This window comes from Leopardus geoffroyi, chromosome X (genome assembly GCF_018350155.1).
Source record: "Leopardus geoffroyi isolate Oge1 chromosome X, O.geoffroyi_Oge1_pat1.0, whole genome shotgun sequence".
In the NCBI taxonomy this organism is placed as follows: Eukaryota; Metazoa; Chordata; class Mammalia; order Carnivora; family Felidae; genus Leopardus; species Leopardus geoffroyi.
In genome coordinates, this window is record NC_059343.1 from 42757686 (window position 1) to 42778169 (window position 20484).

Here is a 20484-nt window from a genome sequence, read left to right on the forward strand (position 1 = left end):
TCCCATATGGTAGTTCAATTCACAAATCATTTCACAATATATACATACATGAAATAATCATGTTGTATGCCTTAAAGATACCCAGTGTTATATGTTAATTACACATAAATAAAGCTGGAAAAAATTAAAATTAAAAAGTCATTTTCAGTAGCTGAGATATTAGGTCTTATAGCAAAAGCTATAACTACTTTCTGTAATTTTGATTCATTTCTTAACATATTTTTCTTTTTCTGAACATTGCACCACTTGGCTTTTTAGATGCCATATTTGTCTTTGAAAATTCTTGGTATTAATTTAAAATATATTCGGGGCACTTGGGTGGCTCAGTTGGTTTAATGTCTGACTTTGGCTCAGGTCATGATCATGTGGTTTGTGAGTTCGAGCCCTGCGTCTGGCTCTGTGCTGACAGCTCAGAGCCTGGAGCCTGCTTTGGAATCTGTGACTCCCTCTTTTCTTCCCCTCTTCTGCTCACGCTATGTCTCTCTCTGTTTCTCAGAAAATAAATGTTAAAATAATTTTAAGATAATTTAAAATATATTCTTACTAACACAATATTTACAGTAAATATATGTAATATTTCCTTAATATATATCTTAAGATCCTATAAATTATAATATTTAATATAAGATTGGTATGCATAAAAATTTATACCCAAAAACACAAAAATCAACCATTACAAACAGCAGAAAACCATGTACCAGATTTTCAGACAAATTTGGTGAGAAACAAATATTGAAAAGTAATTTTTTATAAAAGAATTTAATAAGAGCAAAGCAAACTATCTGTGTTTTTTTAATGTTTATTTTTCAGAGAGAGAGAGAGTGAATGGGGGGTGCAAAGAAGGGGGACATAGGATCTCAAGTGGGCTCTGTGCTCACAGCAGAGAGCCCAGTGCGGGGCTTGAACTCACCACCCTGAGATCAAGAGTCGGATGGGATGGATGCTCCACTGACTGAGCCAGCCAGGCGCTCCCACCACATGTTATAATATTATTGATTATATTTCCCATGCTATACTTTTTATCCCTGTGACTTATTTTATAACTAGAAATTTCTACCTCTTAATACCCTTCAGCTATTTTGTCTATTTCTCCCAACCCTTCCCCTCTAGCAACCACCAGTTTTTCAGAGATTTTTTTTTGTATGTCATTAAGCCTGACCCCACCCATGTTACATGATTCCCGGGGTAGTGCAAAGTGCAGGGTGGAATCCTGTCCTTTTTTAAAAGTTTATTTATTTATTTATTTATTTTCGGAGAGGAGGGGGAAGGGCAAAGAGAGAGAGAATCCCAAACAAATTCCACACTGCCAGAATGGAGCCTGATGTGGGGGTCATGAACTCACGAACCATGAGATCATGACCCGAGCCAAAATGAAGAGTTGGACGCTTAACCAACTGAGCCACCCAGGTGCCCCTGGAATCCTGTCTTGATGTAAAATTTTGATGTTGTGTGCATCATGGATTTCTTTGAAATAGTTTTAACTTTTTAAAAATATAATTTGTTGTCAAATTGGTTTCCATACGTCACCCAGTGCTCATCCCAACAGGTGCCCTCCTCAATGCCCATCACCCACTTTCCCCTCTCCCCCACCCGCATCAACCCTCAGTTTGTTTTCAGTATTTGAGTCTCTTATGGTTTGCCTCCCTCCCTCTCTGTAACTTTTCCCCCCTTCCCCTCCCCCATGGTCTTCTGTTAAGTTTCTCAAGATCCACCTATGAGTGAAAACATATGGTATTTGTCTTTCTCTGCCTGACTTATTTCACTTAGCATAATACCCTCCAGTTCCATCCATGTTGCTGCAAATGGCCAGATTTCATTTCTTCTCATTGCCAAGTAGTATTCCATTGTATATATAAACCACATCTTCTTTATCCATTCATCAGTTGATGGACATTTAGGCTGTTTCCATAATTTGGCTATTGTTGAGAGTGCTGCTATAAACATTGGGGTACAAGTGCCCCTATGCATCAGCACTCCTATATCCCTAGGGTAAATTCTTAGCAGTGCTATTGCTGGGTCATAGGGTAGTTCTATTTTTACTTTTTTGAGGAACCTCCACACTGTTTTCCAGAGCAGCTGCACCAGTTTGCATTCCCACCAGCAGTGCAAGAGGGTTCCCATTTCTCCACATGCTCGCCAGCATCTATAGTCTCCTGATTTGTTCATTTTAGCCACTCTGACCAGCATGAGGTGGTATCTCAGTGTGGTTTTGATTTGTATTTCCCTGATCATTAGTGACGTTGAGCATCTTTTCATGTGCCTGTTGGCCATCTGGATGTCTTCTTTGGAAAAGTGTTTATTCATGTTTTCTGCCCATTTCTTCACTGTATTATTTGGTTTTTGGGTGTGGAGTTTGGTGAGTTCTTTATAGATTTTAGATACTAGCCCTTTATCCGATATGTCATTTGCAAATATCTTTTCCCATTCCATTGGTTGCCTTTTAGTTTTGTTGATTGTTTCCTTTGCAGTGCAGAAGCTTTTTATCTTGATGAGGTCCCAATAGTTCATTTTTGCTTTTAATTCCCTTGCCTTTGGATATGTGTCGAGTAAGAAATTGCTGCGGCTGAGGTCAAAGAGGTTTTTTCCTGCTTTCTCCTCTAGAGTTTTGATGGTTTCCTGTCTCACATTCAGGTCCTTCATCTATTTTGAGTTTATTTTTGTGAATGGTGTAAGAAAGTGGTCTAGTTTCATTCTTCTGCATGTTGCTGTCCAGTTCTCCCAGCACCATTTGCTAAAGAGACTCTATTTCTTCCATTGGATGCTCTTTCCTGCTTTGTCAAAGATTAGTTTGCCATACATTCGTGCGTGCAATTCTGGGTTCTCTATTCTATTCCATTGGTCTCTGTGTTTTTGTGCCAATACCATACTGTCTTGATGATTACAGCTTTGTAGTAGAGGTTTTATTTTTTCTCAATATTGCAGTAAAATGTTATCTCTATGTTAACTGTACTGGAATTAAAATAAAAAAAAAACAATGTTTTTTTTTTATCTTGATTGCTGAGTTTTTTGACATCCCTTTAAATTTTGCACCCAAGGCAAGTGCCTCACTTGCCTTATCTTAATCCTAGCTCCGGTTGGGTCTGTCTGTTTTGTTTTTTTTTTTTTCTTTCTGGTCTTAAAATCCTTGCCTTTAACGTGGGTTTTTAGTCATTTACACTCTATGGAGTTATTGATATGGTCAGATTAATTTCTATGATATGTTTTCTATTTGTTCCTTCTGGGTTTTGATCCTCCGTTCCTCCTTTCCCACCTTCTTTTGAGTTAAAATATATTTTAATATTCAATTGTTATTTTATTTTTTTAAATTTAGAAAGAGAGAGGGTGTGAGCAGGGGAAAGGGGCAGAGGGAGAGAGGGAGAATCTCAAGCAGGCTCCATTCTCAGCGTGGAGCCTGACACAGGGCTCCATCCCATGGCCCTGGCATCATGACCTGAGCTGAAATCAAGAGTTGAATGCTCAACCAACTGAGCCACCCAGGCGCCCCTCAATTGTTATTCTTCTATTGGCTTGTCACCTGTGCATGTTTTCATTATTTTCTTTAGAGGTGACCTTGGTGATTACAAAATGCATCCTTATGATGCAAATGAAATTTAACATTGTACCATTTCACATGAGATGCAAAACCCCTGCAATAGTATAGTTTCTTTTCCCAAGCCTTGTCCTTTGTCATTGTTATGTATATTATATCTTCTTGCAGTATAAATTCCACAATTCAGCTTGATCCTCCTTTTCTTTTTTTTTTAAAGTAAACTCTATGCTAGATGTGGGGCTTGAACTTAGGACCCTGAGACCAAGAGTTGCATGCTCTACTGACTGAGCCAGTTGGGCACTCCAGTTTGATCCTCTTGAGACAGGTTTTAAGGATATTTTAGAGAGGATCTACAGTAACCCTTACTCTTGCTAGGTCTGGCTGAAGTGGCTTACTGTTAAGGCATGGTCCTTCTGGAGTGTTTGTTTCTTGTTTGAGGTATTGGATGAGGACTCTCCACTCAGGCTGGTCAAAAGACCTGTGTCTCCCAGAACTGTGCAAGCATCCATTCAGCTCATGGAATCCCAGGACTGATCTCTGCTTGGCCTCCCAGTGTCTCACTATAAGCCTGCACAGCCTAGTATTTGGCCGCAAACCTACAGCAATGCCTCTGGTGATTTTTGGGAAGTTGGCCTCTAAAAACCTTTCTCTCCAGTAGAGTGAAATCCCAGCATTCCCGCAATCTGGTCTGTCCCAGCCCCCCCATCTCAGCTATATTGCTGTCCTCTCCCTACACTCTATGTCCCTACAGGCAGGTCCTGAAAATGACCCAGGTGGAAAGAAGATACAGTCCAGGCTCACTGCAAGCTTTGCTTCTCCTGGCCATCACATTCCATCCAGTGGAGCAGAGGACACCAGAGAGCCTTGATAAACATATCTGTAGAATGATACCAGCTTTGGTCTCAGGGACCCCCCCAAATAAAAAGCCAGCATTGACAGATGGAGACGAAAATAACTGTTTGCTTAAATATACAACCAGTCTTTCCTTGTCTTATTGATCTTGACACTTGAATATGGGTAAAATATTTTGCAGGATGTCCCCTGATTTGGTTTTCTCTGCTCTTTTCTCGTGATTACACAGGGGTTATGGTGTTTTGAGGAAGAATACAAAGAAAGTGAAATGCCCTTCTCACTGCATCACATCAGGGGGTACATGACAGCAATGTGTCATATAACCGGTGATGTTAACTCATCTCTTGGTTAAGGCGGTGTCTGCCAGGTTTCTCCATGGCGAAGTTACTATTTTTCACTTTCTGTACTCTTGTCATTAGGAGCAAGTGACTGAGTCCAGCTTGTATTCAAGAGGAAGGGAATTAAGCTCCAAGTCCTGGCAGTGGGGAATCAAATATTGAATATTTTGGAGGTGATACTTTAAGGCTGTGCAACTATGGTGTTCACCTTAAAGTTTTAAAATTTTTATTCAACAAAAAATTTTTGTAATGTTTTTATTTATTCTTGAGAGAGAGAGAGAGAGCGCGAGAGAGCACGAGTGGGGGGAGGGGCAGAGAGAAAGGGAGAAACAGAATCTGAGGCAGGCTCCAGGCTCTGAGCTGTCAACACAGAGCCCGATGCAGGGCTCGAACTCACGAACCGCAAGATCATGACCTGAGCTGAAGTCGGACGCTTAACCAACTGAGCCACCCAGTCGCCCCATAATTAAAAAATTTGATTATACTTGACACATTTATTTTTCTTCACCTTAAAGTTTTGCCCACTAATTTTAGCATTTAGTGGATTAGGTCTGCAGCAATTAAGACTGATATTTTAATGGTAATTTTATATTTCCCTTATTCCTTCTCTATTTATTAGAATTATTTTTTAAATGTGTATTTATTTTGAGAGACACCGACGGGGGGCGGGGTGCAGAGAGAGAGAGAGAGAGAGAAATAATCCCAAGCATGCTCCACATTGTCAGCACAGAACCCAACACGGGGCTTGATCCCATGAACTATGAGATCATGACCTGAGCTGAAATCAAGAGTCGGTTGGCTTACAAAGCATAAGAGACTCTTAAAAACTGAGAACTGAGGGTTGATGGGGGGTGGGAGGGAGGGGAGGGTGGGTGATGGGTATTGAGGAGGGCACCTTTTGGGATGAGCACTGGGTGTTGTATGGAAACCAATTTGACAATAAATTTCATACATTGAAAAAAAAAAGAGTCGGTTGGCTTAACCGATTGTGCCACCCAAGCACCCCTGTTATTCAGAATTCTTATGCATGGAAGAGTTGTCCAGTTTCCAGCATTTACTTATTCAGTCATACCACTTATTTATATAACTACAGAATTATTGATATTTAATTTGGGAGCACTATAAACTAACACTATCATTATTTTTTTGTTGCTCAAGTTGTTCCAGATTTGGCCATTGTGAGCTTTCAGGTTGGCTATTATATCCTTAAGACATGTTCCCATTTTTGGGAGGGGGGGGTACTTCCTTACTTTCTGGGACTATATGAAGTTCCAGAATCATCTTTTATTTTCCCCATTCTGGCCTTTAAAACCAGCCATTTCTCCAATGATCCTGGTTCCTTTTACTAGAGAATGGCATTTAGAAACCAAGATCTGGGTGCTAGAGATGCTCATTAGTAGTGTCTAGGCCTTCTCAGTGGACAGACTGAGAAACTGTCAGAGGAAACCAAGACATGATGGCTAAAGGCAACATGGTATCTGTGACAGGGAGCTGGGGAGATGGCTCCTCAGGGGTCCCTGCCTATGGATATTCCTGGTCTTTTGTACTCCCTTCCCCTTGAGTAACTTGATCCTAACCAACAAAATGCCTCACCTTTGAGATGTCACTTCCCGTGATTAAATGACAAGACACAGTAACTTCCATTTTGCTAGTTGGCTCTCTTGCTGGCTTTGACAAAGCAAACTACTATGTTGTGAGCTGCCTCATGGAAGGAAAGGAACACAAGGCATGCTGACCGCCAGCAAGGAACTGAGGCCCTCGGTTCAACAGGCTACACAGAGAACCTGATCCTGCCCAACACCCTCCTCGCTTGTATCCATGCGGGAGCCACTGGAGTAGAGGACCCAGCTAACAACCTGGATTCATGACCCGTAAAAACTGGGAGAAAAAGAATGTGCATTGTTTTTAAGCCACCGAGATCGTGGTAACTGGCTACACAGGAAGAGATAACAAATGGAGTTTCCTTACTTGGATCCTAGAACAGAAAAAAAAAAATCACGGTAAAAAGTCAAATCCAAATAAAGTCTGTGGAGTTCCCGGTACTGCGCCGTTATTTTCTTAAAATTGATAAACATGCCATGGTTATGTAAGATATTTACATTAGGGAGAGCTGGGTGATGGGTATGGGAACATTAATGTCTGCAACTCTTCTGTAAATCTGAAATGATATCAGAACACAAACTTTGAAAAAAAAAACACATCTGGGTGTTACAGCTCATGTTTACAAAATTCAAAAGAGAACATGGTAGATTCAAGGAGAAAAAAGTAAAGAAAAGGTATCTGAGAGCCTCCAGTCTGGAAGAAGAGACTCAGCAACCAGGCCTCAAGGGTCAGTGTGATAGGATATAAATGAGTAGCCAGTGTGGTGGTTATAATCTGCTAGGGGAGACACAGGGCAGGCCTGATGCCTGCCCTGGGAAATCAGAGTTTGGTGGCAGAATGCCAAAACTAATATTTTCCTCAGCCTTCAAGAAGATACTTGTGTTTGTTTACCTCCATTTAAATCCCCCCCCCTACAAATGTCAACATTTGTTCCAAAATTGAATTGCTTGCCTGTTCCCCTACCTTCATGGTTTTTGTTTTTTGCCCTTTCAACCATCTGGCATACCTCTACTGTCTGCCAGGAGATAGCCTCCTACACTTCCTTGTTGGTTTCAAAAGTGAACGTGCAAGAAAATCTTTGCCTCCTCGGCCCTCAGCGAAATTCTTCAAGCCGGATCTAACCTAACCATTTAGCTCTTAATCCATTTACAGGTATATCTTCAGATAGTTAAATTCTGGCCCTCAGTTTCTTCGAACGTGAAATGGGAATAAGAATCAGCACTATCTTGATAAATATTCCTCAGATTAAAAAATTAGGCGGGGGCACCTGGGTGGCTCAGTCGGTTAAGCCTCTGACTTTGGCTCAGGTCATGATCTTACAGCTCATGATTTCAAGCCATGCATCGGGCTCTGTCAGCACAGAGCCCACTTCAGTTCTTCTCTCTCTGCCCCTCCTCCAATCGCGTTCTGTCTCTGTCTCTCAAATATAAACATTTATAAAAAAAATTAGGTGTAACACTTGTAATAGGAGTGTACCTGGCAGATAGTTAAGGACTGACTGCTTTTTCTTACAGGGTTTTCCTCAAGCCCCTCTATCTAAATTCTTGTGCCCATCTCACTTAAATTGTTTTTTTTCAAAGAACCCTTCTTCCTGGCCAACATGGACCATGCTCACTGTATAGTCAAAAGCAAGGACAGGAGACACTTTGCCAAAGTTAAAAGCGCATCAAACACGCCTAGCATTTATTATTTTAATCACAAACCTACAGACCCCTTAGCACACCCTCCTTGGGGCTCGACCCCAAGGACCCAAAGCTGACAACCTTGGGTGTATGTGGTAGGAAGGATGGGGATGGGCAGGGAGTGTCTCTTAATAACTCTGAAATGGGGAGGACTCCTCCAAATGGAGAACTGAGTGGAGGCTGGAGGTTGGAGGTGGCCTAGCTTCTGAGTGGAGGGTCAATAAAAAAATCAGATAAACAAAAGAGGGGTACGTATGCTTTTGCAATCCTCCCTCCAAGCCTCTGCTTTGTTAGGGCAGGCTTCCACTTTTTCCTGGACTCAAGAACTCCCCACAAAGGCCCCTTCCTTCCTCCTGTTCCTATACAAAATGTCAGAATGCTGGGGTGCTGGTTCTGGGAACCTGTACTTGGTACCCCCTAATCCCTATCACTTCCCCAAACTGCCCTTCAAGGAAGGAGGCAGGACTCTGCCCAAAGTTGAGGGTCTAATTCTCACTCCTGACCTAGGTCTGGAATGTTGGCCCACAAGATTTGAAGATTTGCCCTCTTCTCCAAGGGCAAGGTCGGCTCAGAGCCCTCCTAGGTTAGGTCCCCTTGGTCCCAGGTTAAGGCTGGGGAGCTTAAGTGCCACTCCCCCCTGCAGCGTGGAATGCTTGGATGGGATGTTGCTAAGGGACAAGGTCTGTGATTTCCACATGGTGGCCTGATCTTATGGCCTCCTCCATGCCTGAAATACCTGCGCTGGGCTGATCCTATAGGGAAGGGAAGGGGCCTGGCTCCTACATTGCTAGAAGGCCAGGACTGAGCTCCCAGGTGAAGGGGCTCTCATTCTCACTTCCGTTCCTTGGCTGGACAGGGTAGGGAGAATGGGAAAGAGGCAGGGCTTAAACCCCCTGGGTGGGACCTCTATTATTTTAACCCCTCTTCCTTGCCATGGTGGACTAGACTAGTGGTTCCAAGAGAGGGGATAGACCAGTATATTGATACCTCCTTATCCCTGGAGACCTGGCTAGGAAAGTCCCCAAGTCTCAGGGGCCCAGCTCATCCTGTCTCCTTTTCTCACCTGGGCAAGGGTGGGTCCCATGGGGTGCAGGTGAGGCTGTGACCTCCAGGTGACAGGCCCTGATGTTACCACCTTCTCCATGGCTTAAATACCTTACCAGCTGGTATTGTGGGGAGGGGGCGGGGCCTCATCTGACTCCTCCTCCTTGCCTGGTTACAGGGGTGGGGCCTCATCTCTTCTCTTCCCCCAGAACACCTGGGCAGGGCAGTCTCTTGGGAGGGTGGGGGAAAAGGTGGGGCCTCATCCTGAGGCTTGTCCTCCTTTCCTGGGTGGGGAAGTCCCAGGGGAGGGGTGAGGCCTGATCAGGACTCCTCCTCCATGCTGAAGCTGCTGCGGCGACTGCTGGCCTTGGAGACAGCGGGGGATACCGATGAGAGCAGGGGGTCGGAGGCCGCCCGCAGAGGGGACAGGGCACCAGACAGTCCTCCCACCACCCCCTCCTCCTCCTCCATCAGAATGTCCTCCAGCCCTAGATGGAAGGGGTCCCCCAGATCCCCCAGGTGGTCACTGGGAAAATGCAGGTCCAGAAGGGCATCCGAGGGTGGCGCTGGGGGCTGCTGATGGGGAGCACTCTGGGCAGAGCCCCCAGCTGCATGAAATGTTGCTGTGCCTGGCCTGCCCTCCTCCTCAACGTCCAGCTGCTCTGGTTTGAGGCTGTCAGAGGCAGAAGTTGTGGCCAGGGAGAGCAGCCCTGGGGTGGGAGGTACTGGCAGACCATGGATCTGTGCCTGCAATTCTAGCTCCTGCAAAAAGTAGGGGGTGGGGGTGGGGTAAGATGGGGTTCACAGTTCCTCAGAGGCAGAGGAGTTTAATGGTGAAAAGGGCAGGCTGCCTGGGTTCGAAATCAGCCTCTGCCACTCACTAGCTGTGTAACTTTAGGCATGTTGCTTAACCTCTCTGAGCCTCAGAGTCCCAATCTGTAAAATGAGTACAACAATGGTCCCTGCTTCATGTCGGGACTGTCGGGAGGACCAACTTAGTAAGTGGAGATAAGGCTCTCCTCACAGTGCATGGCTGAAGATAAACACTATAGACGTTAGCCAATCCCCATCATTGTTCTTGTTAATGTTATGATTCCTATTTATCATCACCATCATGTGAATCGGGAAGCCCGGGGATCCCCCAAACATGCCAGGAAAATCCTGGCCGGTTCTTCCTCTGCCTCTGCCGGCAGGAAGCACCCCCCCCCCCGCCCCAATCTCTGCCACTGCCTTGTCCTCCCAAACCTGAATTCGGAGCTGCAGGCTGCGGTTGGTTTGCTCCAGGGATCGCTGCCGGCTCTCCAGGTCTTTAGAGCGTTGCTGTTCCTTCTGCAACTTGCGGATATAATCCACAGAGGCTTTCAGGATGGTGCCCTTGTTCCAGCGCATCTCCCTGTAGGGCCCAAGGGGGAAGAAAGAAGGGAGGGGTTGCATATGGGGTCTCAGGAGCCGAGGGGGAATTGCACTAGGCAGAGCACCCCACTGTAGGCCTAGATCTGAAAGGGAGGGTATACATCAAGGGTATACAATGCTCAGATGGAAACTCCCTGCCTGGAACATTCCAATGGTGCCCCATCACACCATGAACCCAGGAGGCCCTCTCTGACCTGATCCCTCACTGCTTCTTGCCTACATCCCTTGGATTCCTGTCACTACAGCTACACAGGCTTCTTAATGCTCCTAGAACTCAGAAAACCACTCCCACCTCAGGGGCTCCAGCCCAGCTCTGCCCTCTGCCTCAAACACTCTTTCCAAGACACTCAGATGGCTCCTACTTTACCTCCTTAGGATCTTTAGTCAAATGTTTCCTTGTCAGTCAAGGCCTGCCCTATGCCCAACCTCCTCACCCCAAGTTGTAACCCTTGCCAACATCCCCCCATGTTCTTTTTTTTTAGTTTATTTATTTTGAGAGAGAGAGAAAAACCATGAGTTGGGGAGGGTCAGAGAGATAAAGCAAGAATCCCAAGCAGGCTCCGAACTGTCAGCATGGAGTCCAATGTGGGGCTCGAACCCACAAATGGTGAGATCATGACCTGAGCCAAAGTCAGACGCTTAAGCAACTGAGCCACTGAGGTGCCCCTATTCTTTTTTTTTTTTTAAAGTAAGGTCTGTGCCCAATGTAGGGCTTGAACTCATGACCCTGAGATCAAGAGTTGCATGCTCTACTGACTGAGCCAGCCAGGTGCCCTCCCTCCATCTTCTATTCTTTAATTTTCTCCACAACACTCATAATAATCACTCAGACTTTAGTTATTTATCTTGTTTGTGGTCTGTCTGCCTCCACTAAAATATCAGTTCCATATCAGGGATTTTTGTCTGTTTTGTGCCTCTGGTACCCTCACGGCCTAGCATGGTCTCTGATACAAAGAAGCTCAATACATTTCTTGAATGAATATAGGAAGCACTAAGTGAACAAGAAACTAAGTGCCTAGGGGTACCTGGGTGGCTCAGTCGGTTAAGCACTAGACTTTGGCTCAGGTCATGATCTCACCGGTTTGTGAATTTGGGCCCTGCATGGGGTGAGTTCGAGCCCTGCTTTGGGTGAGCTCCACTTCTCTCTCTGCCCTTCGTGGGATTCTCTCTCTCCCACTCTCTCTGCCACTTGCTCACTTGTGCCCTCTCTCTCTCAAAAAATAATAATAATAAAATTAAAAATTAAAAAAAAAAAAGGAACTAAGTGCCTATGTCCTACGGGGACCAGAGGAGGCACACAGACTACAATGTCATGCATCTAAAATTTTAGGTTGATGACAATGAGGAGTATCAATCCTGTTCAGGGTGATGAAGGCTAGGTGGGAGACAGCCAGGAGCAGAAATGCTGGAAGGTTACTCCCCAGGAAGAACTTTAGGGGAATGGGGCCCTTGTCCCACTTCCCTCCAGCCTCCAGCTCCCCTAAGGCCCAGACTCACGGGTCACTGGACTTGGGGATAAGGGTGCCCAGCTCCTTGATCCTGTCGTTAATGTTGAATCGCCGGCGACGCTCAACTTTGGGGGTGGGGGGAGAAGAGTAGGAAAGTTGTCAATGGGCTGAAGAGGGAAGAGGAGGATTTGGGGGGTTGGGAGAGGCTGTTGCAGGGAGAGGTCCCCCAAGGAAGGCCAGGGTGTGGATTAAGGCAGGGCGGCACAGCACGCTGGCAGGGGCATATACATGCACTCACTTAGGTTGTGATTGTCTTTTTTCTGTCGTTCCTTCAAAAGGGCCTTGGCCTCTGTCTCTGGAAGAGAGTGGGAGTAGTCAGGGCCTCTGCACACAGGAGAGAAAGAGGGCAGCAAGAGCAGCTGCCGGGGTGGGGGCGGGTAAGATTTGGTGGGCGCAGGCAGGGAAATGACTTTTTTAAAAAGTGCCACTTTAATGATTTTTTTTTTTAAGAAGCCCGGGTGATAGGTCATTTATTAAAACCCAAGACAAGAGGAAATGGGGTAAAAGCAAGTCCAGGGTCCACGTGGAAAAAGAGGGCAAATAGCCCGTTTCTGTCTGCTTAGAGCCCTTCCCCCAGCATCAGGCCCACCTGGTTGATATGGGGCTCACCCCAGGGTATGGCATGGGCGCGAAGGGCCAAGACCCTGGCCCTTACCAGAGATCTCCCGTTTGATGTTGGGCAGCTCAGCAGGGCAGGAGTTGCTGACAGTGATGGCAGGCGTGGCCACGCCCTGACTGCTGTACACATCAAGCAGATTCCCTGACACAGGCAGCTGGGGGCAGGGAGAGCAGAGAAATGACGGTTGGGACCAGCCCCCAGGCTTGGCCCCTTCTCAGAACCAGGCTCCCAACCCTCCGCATACTCCAGAGACAATCTAATGCAAGGGCTGGCTGACTCAGCATGGGGAACCTTTCCTTCTCCTTCAAGGGAATTTCACAGAGCAACTCATAGGAAAGACAGAATCTAGGGTACCTACCCTGCTTTGCCAGGGGACCTGAGCCTGCTGGGCCTGTTCATCATGCCCCTGCAGGCCCTCAAATACCTCAGATCATCCTCTGAAGCCCCTCTCCCAAACTCTGGGATTGGCTCTGAGAAGAAATGCTGGAAAGCCACCCTTCTCAGGTCTTTGATGGCTCCAAGGCAACATTCCAATCCGCTAGCCCCTCCTAGCAGAACATTCCAACTCAGCATTCTTGGAACACTCCAACCCAATCTCCTCAGACCTTGGGAAATTGTCATGGTAATGTTCCATCCAAAATCCAGCCTTCTGGAGAGTTCTAGCCCTATCTCTAGTCTTTTGCCATGATTACGTCGCACCACCTTATGTACATCGTCAAGCACCAAGCTCCTGACTCTAGTATCTTCCTACATGTTCTGATCTCTCAGGAGTTCTCATCCAACTACTCCACGAGCACTCACTGCTTTTATCCCAGCCTCAGTGTTTTCTCTCTCCTTTGCACTCTCCTGGATATACTCTAGGGCAACACACTAATCCTTAAGTAATTAGTCCACCTCTTGATGAATTAGTCCCATCTCTTGAAACCCCTGCTGGTCTGCTGGATCCATGTAATATAAGGTCCCATTCTTTAGCTGTTCCAAATCAATAAAAAATTCTGAGAAGCTGATGCCATTTTTATACATGCTTCTGTCCTTCAAGTAAGTTAGAACAAAGTTACAGCCACTTGGTACGTCCCAAAGCAAGTTATGGGACTTCTGGAATGTTCCAGAACCAGAATGTTACAATTTATTGGTACATCCTTTGCTCTAGAGAGTTTTATCCCCTCTCTAAAAATGACCCAGCCTCTTGGCATGGTTCACTGAAAGAGATGTTGTACATTCCAATCACAAGGTTCAGCCACCCTATGTTTTATGACTTTTGATATGTTCCAATCACTACATGGTCTGGGTATGTCCCAATGACCTGAATCTTTTGGTACATTCAAATTGCTGCAAGAGTTCCATTTCTTGGTCCCTCCCACACTGAAGCTTGAGTGCTTGGATATGCACTGATATTTACATGAAGTCTCCACCCTGCATATATCAAAATCTACAAGGTCTACCTCTCCATGCAGTCCAACACAAGGTACCAGGGCATTGGTATGCTCTATCTTCATCATACGGCCTCCTTCTCGATCTTAGTACAATCCAAAGCGAGGGTCTTATGTACACAGCCAGCATGGGTGTAGTCTCAGTGATAGAGGGATGCACTGATGTTCAGACCAGCCTCCCATCCCTGGGCCTCACCGTGCTGGGGAGCTGCAGCCCTGCAGTGCCTCCAGGCAGATAGCTGAGCATCTCATCGTTGTAACTGGATTCCAGGCTGATGATCTCATCAATGACATCATCAATCTAGGGGAATAAGTAAATATGGAAGAGTGTTAGAAGAAGCTGGAGGAAGGAGAGCATAGGAAGGTCGTCTACAGCCACTTACCTCCTTCTCTGAGCTGGACCCGATGGTGAGTAGAGCCATGGGGCTGTTGGGAGCACTGCCGGTGGGGCCAGTAGCATGGGCAGCCTCAGGGGCAGGGAGGGGCTGGGCACTAGCAGCCCCCGGTGGTGGGGTGAGGGCCTGGGAAGCCAGCTTGGGGCCAAGTGTGGTGGACAGGTACTGTTTCACCTGCTGCCGGCGTGCCTGCTGCAGGTGGTAACGCGTCGGGTTCTCTAGATGGGTCTGCACCTGTGGGATAAGGGTGAGGAGGGATGGGGGGAGGCAAGGTAGGGCAGGGGTGACCCTCAGCCCCAGCCTGACCCTCAGAGGTCATCTGTTTCTAGGCTCAGACCAGCAAACCAGGCCCAGAATCTGAGACCCCCTCCCCAAATACTGGTTAAGCCTCCTCCAGGACCCAAACTCTTTTTCTTAGAAATCCCTCTGAGCCCCCAAGATCCACCCATGGTGGACAGAATCCCTCAGTTTCTGGAGCACCGTGTCACAGTCCCCAAGACCATCCCCCCTAGTCTCTAATACCACCTAAGACACCTGAGAACCATACATGGCTTCTCAAGACACCCCAATGGCAAAACTTCTAATGCATCACACATACATGAAGCCCTTCCTACAAAGTTCTTCTTGGGGTTACTTCATAGTCCCCAGGGCCCACTCGAGGCACTCACGACCTTCCGTGGTCCCCAAGACATCCTGTGGCTCCCAAGGACCCCTCACAACTCCACAACACATCCCTAAACACAATGGGATGCTAACAGCCTATTTTAACAGTAACTGGGACCTTCCTTAGAGCACCTAGGACTTTGCTCAAGAGCTACTAGGACCATTCCTCAGTCACTAAGAGACCCCTCCCAGGCCCTCTGTATGTCACCTTACCTTGAGCACCTCCCTGGGCACCTGAGCAGGGGGAGGACGGCCCAATGTGTGGCCCCCAGTGGAGACGCCGACCACAGAGATGGCAGGAGAGGCAGGTGCAGGACTGGGGAAGGAAGAGGCTGCAGCCTGTTCCCGACGCTCACGCCTCTCCTGCTCCTGGGCCTGGGCCCGCATTAGCTGCTGCCGCAGCAAGACCCGCGATGAAGAAGATGACGACATGGCAGGGGTCCTGGAGCCCCCTGCAGAAGATGATGCAGAGAGTGTAGCTGGGGTGGCTTGCAGTGATATTGGGAGGCTGTGGAATGGGAAATATGGGGCCACAGGTAAGCTAAAAGTCTCGTCCCAAGTCTAAGGAATCATAATGGGATGGAGTAGACACTGGAATTAGGCCCGTTTTCTGCCTTCGGAGGCCAAGGTGTGGAGGGGGAGACATAGGAACCAAGCCTGGTCACAGCTTTCAGGGATCACAGTCTGATAGGGCAAGAGATAGGAGAACTCAGCCCAGTCCCAGCCCTCAGGGGTCACTGTCTGATGGGGGAGACACTGTAACTAAGCCCAGATCCAGCCTTCAGGGATTACAGTCTGGTGGGGGAATTTTAGCCCTCAGTCCTTATAGTGAAGGCTGGATTTGGGCCTTTTCAAACACTGAGCAAAGATGCCATTGCTAGGCTCCAGGAGCAGGGTTCAATCTATTTAAAGGACAGCAGGATGCCAAATTGAGGCTGTGGCAGTACATTTGGATACAGAAAGCTCTTAAGCTCAACTTGGGGCTAAGATGCTCCTTGAGCTCCTGGTGATGGGCATCTGGCTACAAGGGCAACTGCAGGCCTGTTGTCCTCCCCTGCCTAGGCCTCTAGTCTCAGGAGCTAGTCGGTCTTGAAAATCTCGAAGATTTCACAATCCTCTCTTCCTGCCCCTCTTCCAGGTCCCCTCCCCTCTCTTAGAGCCCAGGCCGATGACTCAGCACATTTAGACGTCCAAGCTTGGAGAAAGAAGAGACCAGCAGGGGTTCCTCAAGGGCTGGGGTGGGTGCGTTTGTCGAAAGGAGGAAGGGGTGAGCAGGGGTTGTGGGTCTGGCTCCGCCCACCTGGGGGCTGCTGGAATGCTGGCCAGCCCAGGACTCTGGGCCTCTTAGGTTGGCTGCAATATTTGTGTATCAATGGGTATGCAAGTGGGGTGGAGGGGAGGCAGGCGAGGTCTTGCTGGAATCCTAGCTTGGCCACCTGCTTTCCTGTGTGACACACTGTTTCTTGCTCCCAATTTTACTGTCTGGAAAATACAGGCTGGTGAAAGGCTTGGGCTGGCACTGAGGGCCTCTGCATATCAAGAGGGGATGGTGGGGCAGAGGAATTGGGAGGGGAGTCAACGGAGACATACCTTGAGCGTGGTGGTAGGGGTTGACTTTTGAGCTCGTAGAAGCTGTCAGGATCGAGGACGCTTTCTAACTCGATGTCAGCAACAATCCCAGATTCCGGAAGCAAAGAGTTGAGGCTGAGGGTGGAAAGGAAGTAAGGGTGATGGTCAGTGGTTGTATAGAGACCTCACTCCCCTCTGAGAGAGAAAGAGTGGGGAGTGGGAGGAGAGTGTCACATGCCAGGGAGAGGGGAACAGAGTGTCCCTTTCACAGGAGGCCACTCTGCTGGGTACCACCACCAGGAACTCTGAGGTCTTCCTCCCTCTCCACTCCCCACTCTCTTTTGCTCTGTTACCCACAGTCCCTTAGGATTCAAAATAGTAAGAGTGCCAGGATCCCAACTCCTCACTCTAACACAATCATGTGTAACAACCTGGGTTTGAGGAAAATAGAAATGGAGAATTTAGGAATGACAATTCACTTTGCAGGAGTCCTGACTTTGCATTCACAGCTCTTCCAGCCCCCACACCCCCTACTGTTGTCCTGACAGCTGAATGTGAGCCCACGTTTGTCTACACGCTTACAGCACGGTAGGGGCATCCTTCGGCATAACAGTCCATTGTAACACAAACTGAATGCATCACAAAGAACTGGGGTCGATGATTCACTTGACGGAAGGATCTGAGACTTTGCAAATGAGTGCCCCCCCTCCTCAGCCAGAGTTCAGGGGATGCCAATGCACACCCAAATACAAAATGAAAATATCAAAGGCTCCCCTCATACCAGCAATTTGGATTTAAAAGAGGAGGAATTTGGGTGGATGATCCGCTTATACAAGCATTCTTTTCTTGGCTTGTCCAGCGCTCTCCTGTTTTTTTGGATAGAACAAAACACACACACACCTCTAATACCAACACCCACTTGACACAAAATAAGAAGCCACGTACACCCCTATTTTTCAACTATTTCCACTAATGTGAAGATCCAGATTGTTATGAAGGCATCAGAAGACAGGGAAGCCTATCAGATGCAAAGGCTCCTGCTCAGCCCTGCATGCTGGGTGCAAGACCCTAGTGTGTAGGGGGCATTGACATGCACGTGGATGGATATGCATCCTGAATTGAGTCAAAGATTTAAAATTCTGAGATTGTGGGTGACTTCACTTGACAAGAATTCTCTCCCCTCCCCAAGGATCTGTCTTCCTTCCTTTCCTCACCCTCAGATGGGGACCTAAAACCACCCAGGAAGTCGGGAAGAGGAAGCTCGGGGAGCCGCTGAGCTCAGCACAATCCTAGGAAGAAAGCAGGCAAAGCCCTATCTCATGCTCACACACCCATTGCACAGAAGTTGGAAGAGATGGGACACTGGGGTGGGCAGGGTGTGGACAGAGAGGGCTGGGGCTTACAAGCCTGCTGATGGAGGTGAGGATGGGAAGAGGCCACAGAGGACCCACCCAGGCAGGGATGGTGCAATTGGTGCTCATTCCAGCTCTAGGGACAGATTCGAGATTGTTTCCAGGGTCTGAGAGACAGACTGGGAGAGGAAGAGAAAAAGAATGTACGTGTGAGCACAGAAGCCCGGGCGCGCACACACACGTGCGCACGCAGGGGGAGATCAAGGCTGGCTGAGAGGCTAGGGTGGGTGGCAGCAGGAACGAGACCCTCTTCTGGGTTCCCAAATAAGGTCTGAGGCCTTCTTCTCTGAGCTAAGAGGTAGCACCATCTCTGTTGCCTCTGTAAGCCTCACTATCCCCCGTTCAAGCCCTTATGGGGGTGTGGGAAGAGGACTTTTCCACTATCCCTGGGATCTGACCCAGCTGGGTGGGTGGGCAGGGGTGAAGTGATTATTCTGGTCAAGTCTTGATGAATGTTCCTTCTCTTGCTCACTCACATACACTCACGAAGCCGGTCCCATGTAGCATATCTGAGATACCCCTAAATCCCTCCAGATTCATGTTACCCCTAAACATAGCTTCCAGCAACCAGCCACTGGGAATCATCCAGCAACCAGTGACCAAGAAAGCACATCTGTCTCCCAGGACCCCTTCTCTGCCACTGAGGGGAAAAGTCCCTTAAAATCAGTGCCTCACCTAGAGTACCCCCTTAAATCCATGCCTGACTGAAGGACCCCAAATTCAGCCTCAGTCCCCCAAGTTCGGTTACCCTAGACCAGGCTGTGGACACAACACAACCTTCCTCTCTAAACCCCCAAATCGGAAACAGGCCTCCCTTCATGCACTTCCATGACTTCTTTAAGCCTCAGTCCAAGCAGGCCACCGACGGATTCCTTAGGTGCCCCCCCAAGACCGGCTCCCCGACGTCCTCCAAACCCAGGCCGAGGGCCTCCAATCCCAGTCTTGGGCTCCCGCTGTCCCCCCAGATAAGGCCCCCAGGAATCCCAGTAGGCACTACCGGCCCCAGGCGGCCCCGCACCTGAGCAGCTGGGCCGAGTCGGCTGGCCTGCGCTCCTCCAACAGCACGAACACGGCTCGAGGGCCTTCCGCGCTGGCCTCTACGCCGTCCCGAGCTGGCTCGGCCGCATGAGACATGACGCCCGGCCCCGGGCGAGCCCTGCCAGGCCGGTCGGGCCTCGGCCCGGTCCCCCTAACAAAATAAGAGTCCCCCTCCCCCCGCTCGCCACCGCCTCCTCCGCTAAGCCATGGAGCCAGCTCTGCGCGGGCGGGCGGCGTCGGGGCGATGGGATGGGCAGTGAGTCATCCCCCGCCCTGAACGGACCAACACCCCCCCCCCCAACCTAACCCCGGACGACCGCCCTCCTCCCCCTCGTCCTCTTCCCCCTCCTCTTAGGGCTGGGGAAACTCCACAGGAAGTGACCACACGGAGGATGGACAGCTCACCGGGCCACCCCCTCTGAGCAAGGCGGCCAATCATAGAGGGGTGGCTCTAGGGCCCGCCCTAAGCTACGCCTCCGACGCCGAGGGAAAACTAGATTCGGCCAGCCCTCATTCGGAGAAGGACGCATTTAGGCCACGCCCTCAGAGACAGAGGCAAATCAGCAAGAGGGAATTTTATTAAGCCACGCCCCTCCTCCCAAAAGATCCCCCCCCCGCAAGTTTTTTTTTTTTTAAAACCGCTCTTTGAGTCCTCTGCGCCTGCGCATCGATGGCCTGTAGGCGTGCAGAGGGTCTCCAGGCCACGCTTCTAGCGGCAGAACTGCGCCCCCTCTTGGTCAATATTCGTAATACCTGCTCCCTAGACCGCGCTGCAACCTCCATCTGGCCGTGGCCTCCTCAGCCAAACCCAAAACTATGAGGCCTTGGCAGCTACATTCCCTGGACCAGAACCCCCCGCCTTTTCAGTACCCACTAACTAGCCGCCCAGCTGGTCCTCCCGGGAGCGCTGCGCCTGCTCTGTCACCTAGAGCGGTTGTTGTACTAGGACGTTATGCTACACAGTAAGTCTTTAATAAATCTTTGACAGGTAGATGGATGAGTAGAAAGATGGAAATTAGACCTGGTACCTTCGGTGAATGACTTCTAGAATCATAAAGACCCGGGTTTGGATTTGGGCAAGGGATTGCCCCTCGCCAAGCCTCAGCTTTCCTGGCCTGTCAATTGGGGTTCATAATACCTCTATGGCAGGGTTGTTATGAGGTTTAGAGATAATTTATGAAAAGTGCTAGCAGTTGTTTGGCAGACAATAAGCTCTCCAAAACTTAATTGATTCACTCATTTGTGCACTAATTCACCAAATCTTGATTGTGCTCTTCTGTGTTCCAGATACATGCAAATTGGTATGCACACAGCGGAGGGTCCCCTGCCCACACCTTTAGGTGCACAGTCAGCTCACAAAACACCTGGACCTACAACCTTCCCTTCCTCC

The 20484-nt window shown here is 48.5% G+C and overlaps 1 protein-coding gene across 2 annotated transcripts; it reads right to left on the reverse strand.

Moving 5' to 3' along the window:
- Nucleotides 1-7966: 7966 nt before the first annotated feature.
- Nucleotides 7967-19448, reverse strand: TFE3 (transcription factor binding to IGHM enhancer 3). Of its 2 annotated transcripts, XM_045470873.1 has the most exons (10): nucleotides 19075-19448; nucleotides 16666-16779; nucleotides 15289-15583; nucleotides 14401-14646; nucleotides 14214-14318; nucleotides 12624-12741; nucleotides 12207-12263; nucleotides 11958-12033; nucleotides 10293-10440; nucleotides 7967-9809 (listed from the first exon to the last, which is right to left on the reverse strand). In XM_045470873.1, exons 1-10 carry the CDS (start codon nucleotides 19188-19190, stop codon nucleotides 9369-9371), a joined length of 1716 nt encoding a protein of 571 aa, XP_045326829.1. In that variant the 5' UTR covers nucleotides 19191-19448; the 3' UTR covers nucleotides 7967-9368. The 2 variants fall into 2 exon arrangements, with proteins under 2 accessions (XP_045326829.1, XP_045326830.1); XM_045470874.1 differs by lacking the exon at nucleotides 19075-19448 and having other exon boundaries at nucleotides 15289-15527; nucleotides 16666-16778.
- Nucleotides 19449-20484: the final 1036 nt, after the last annotated feature.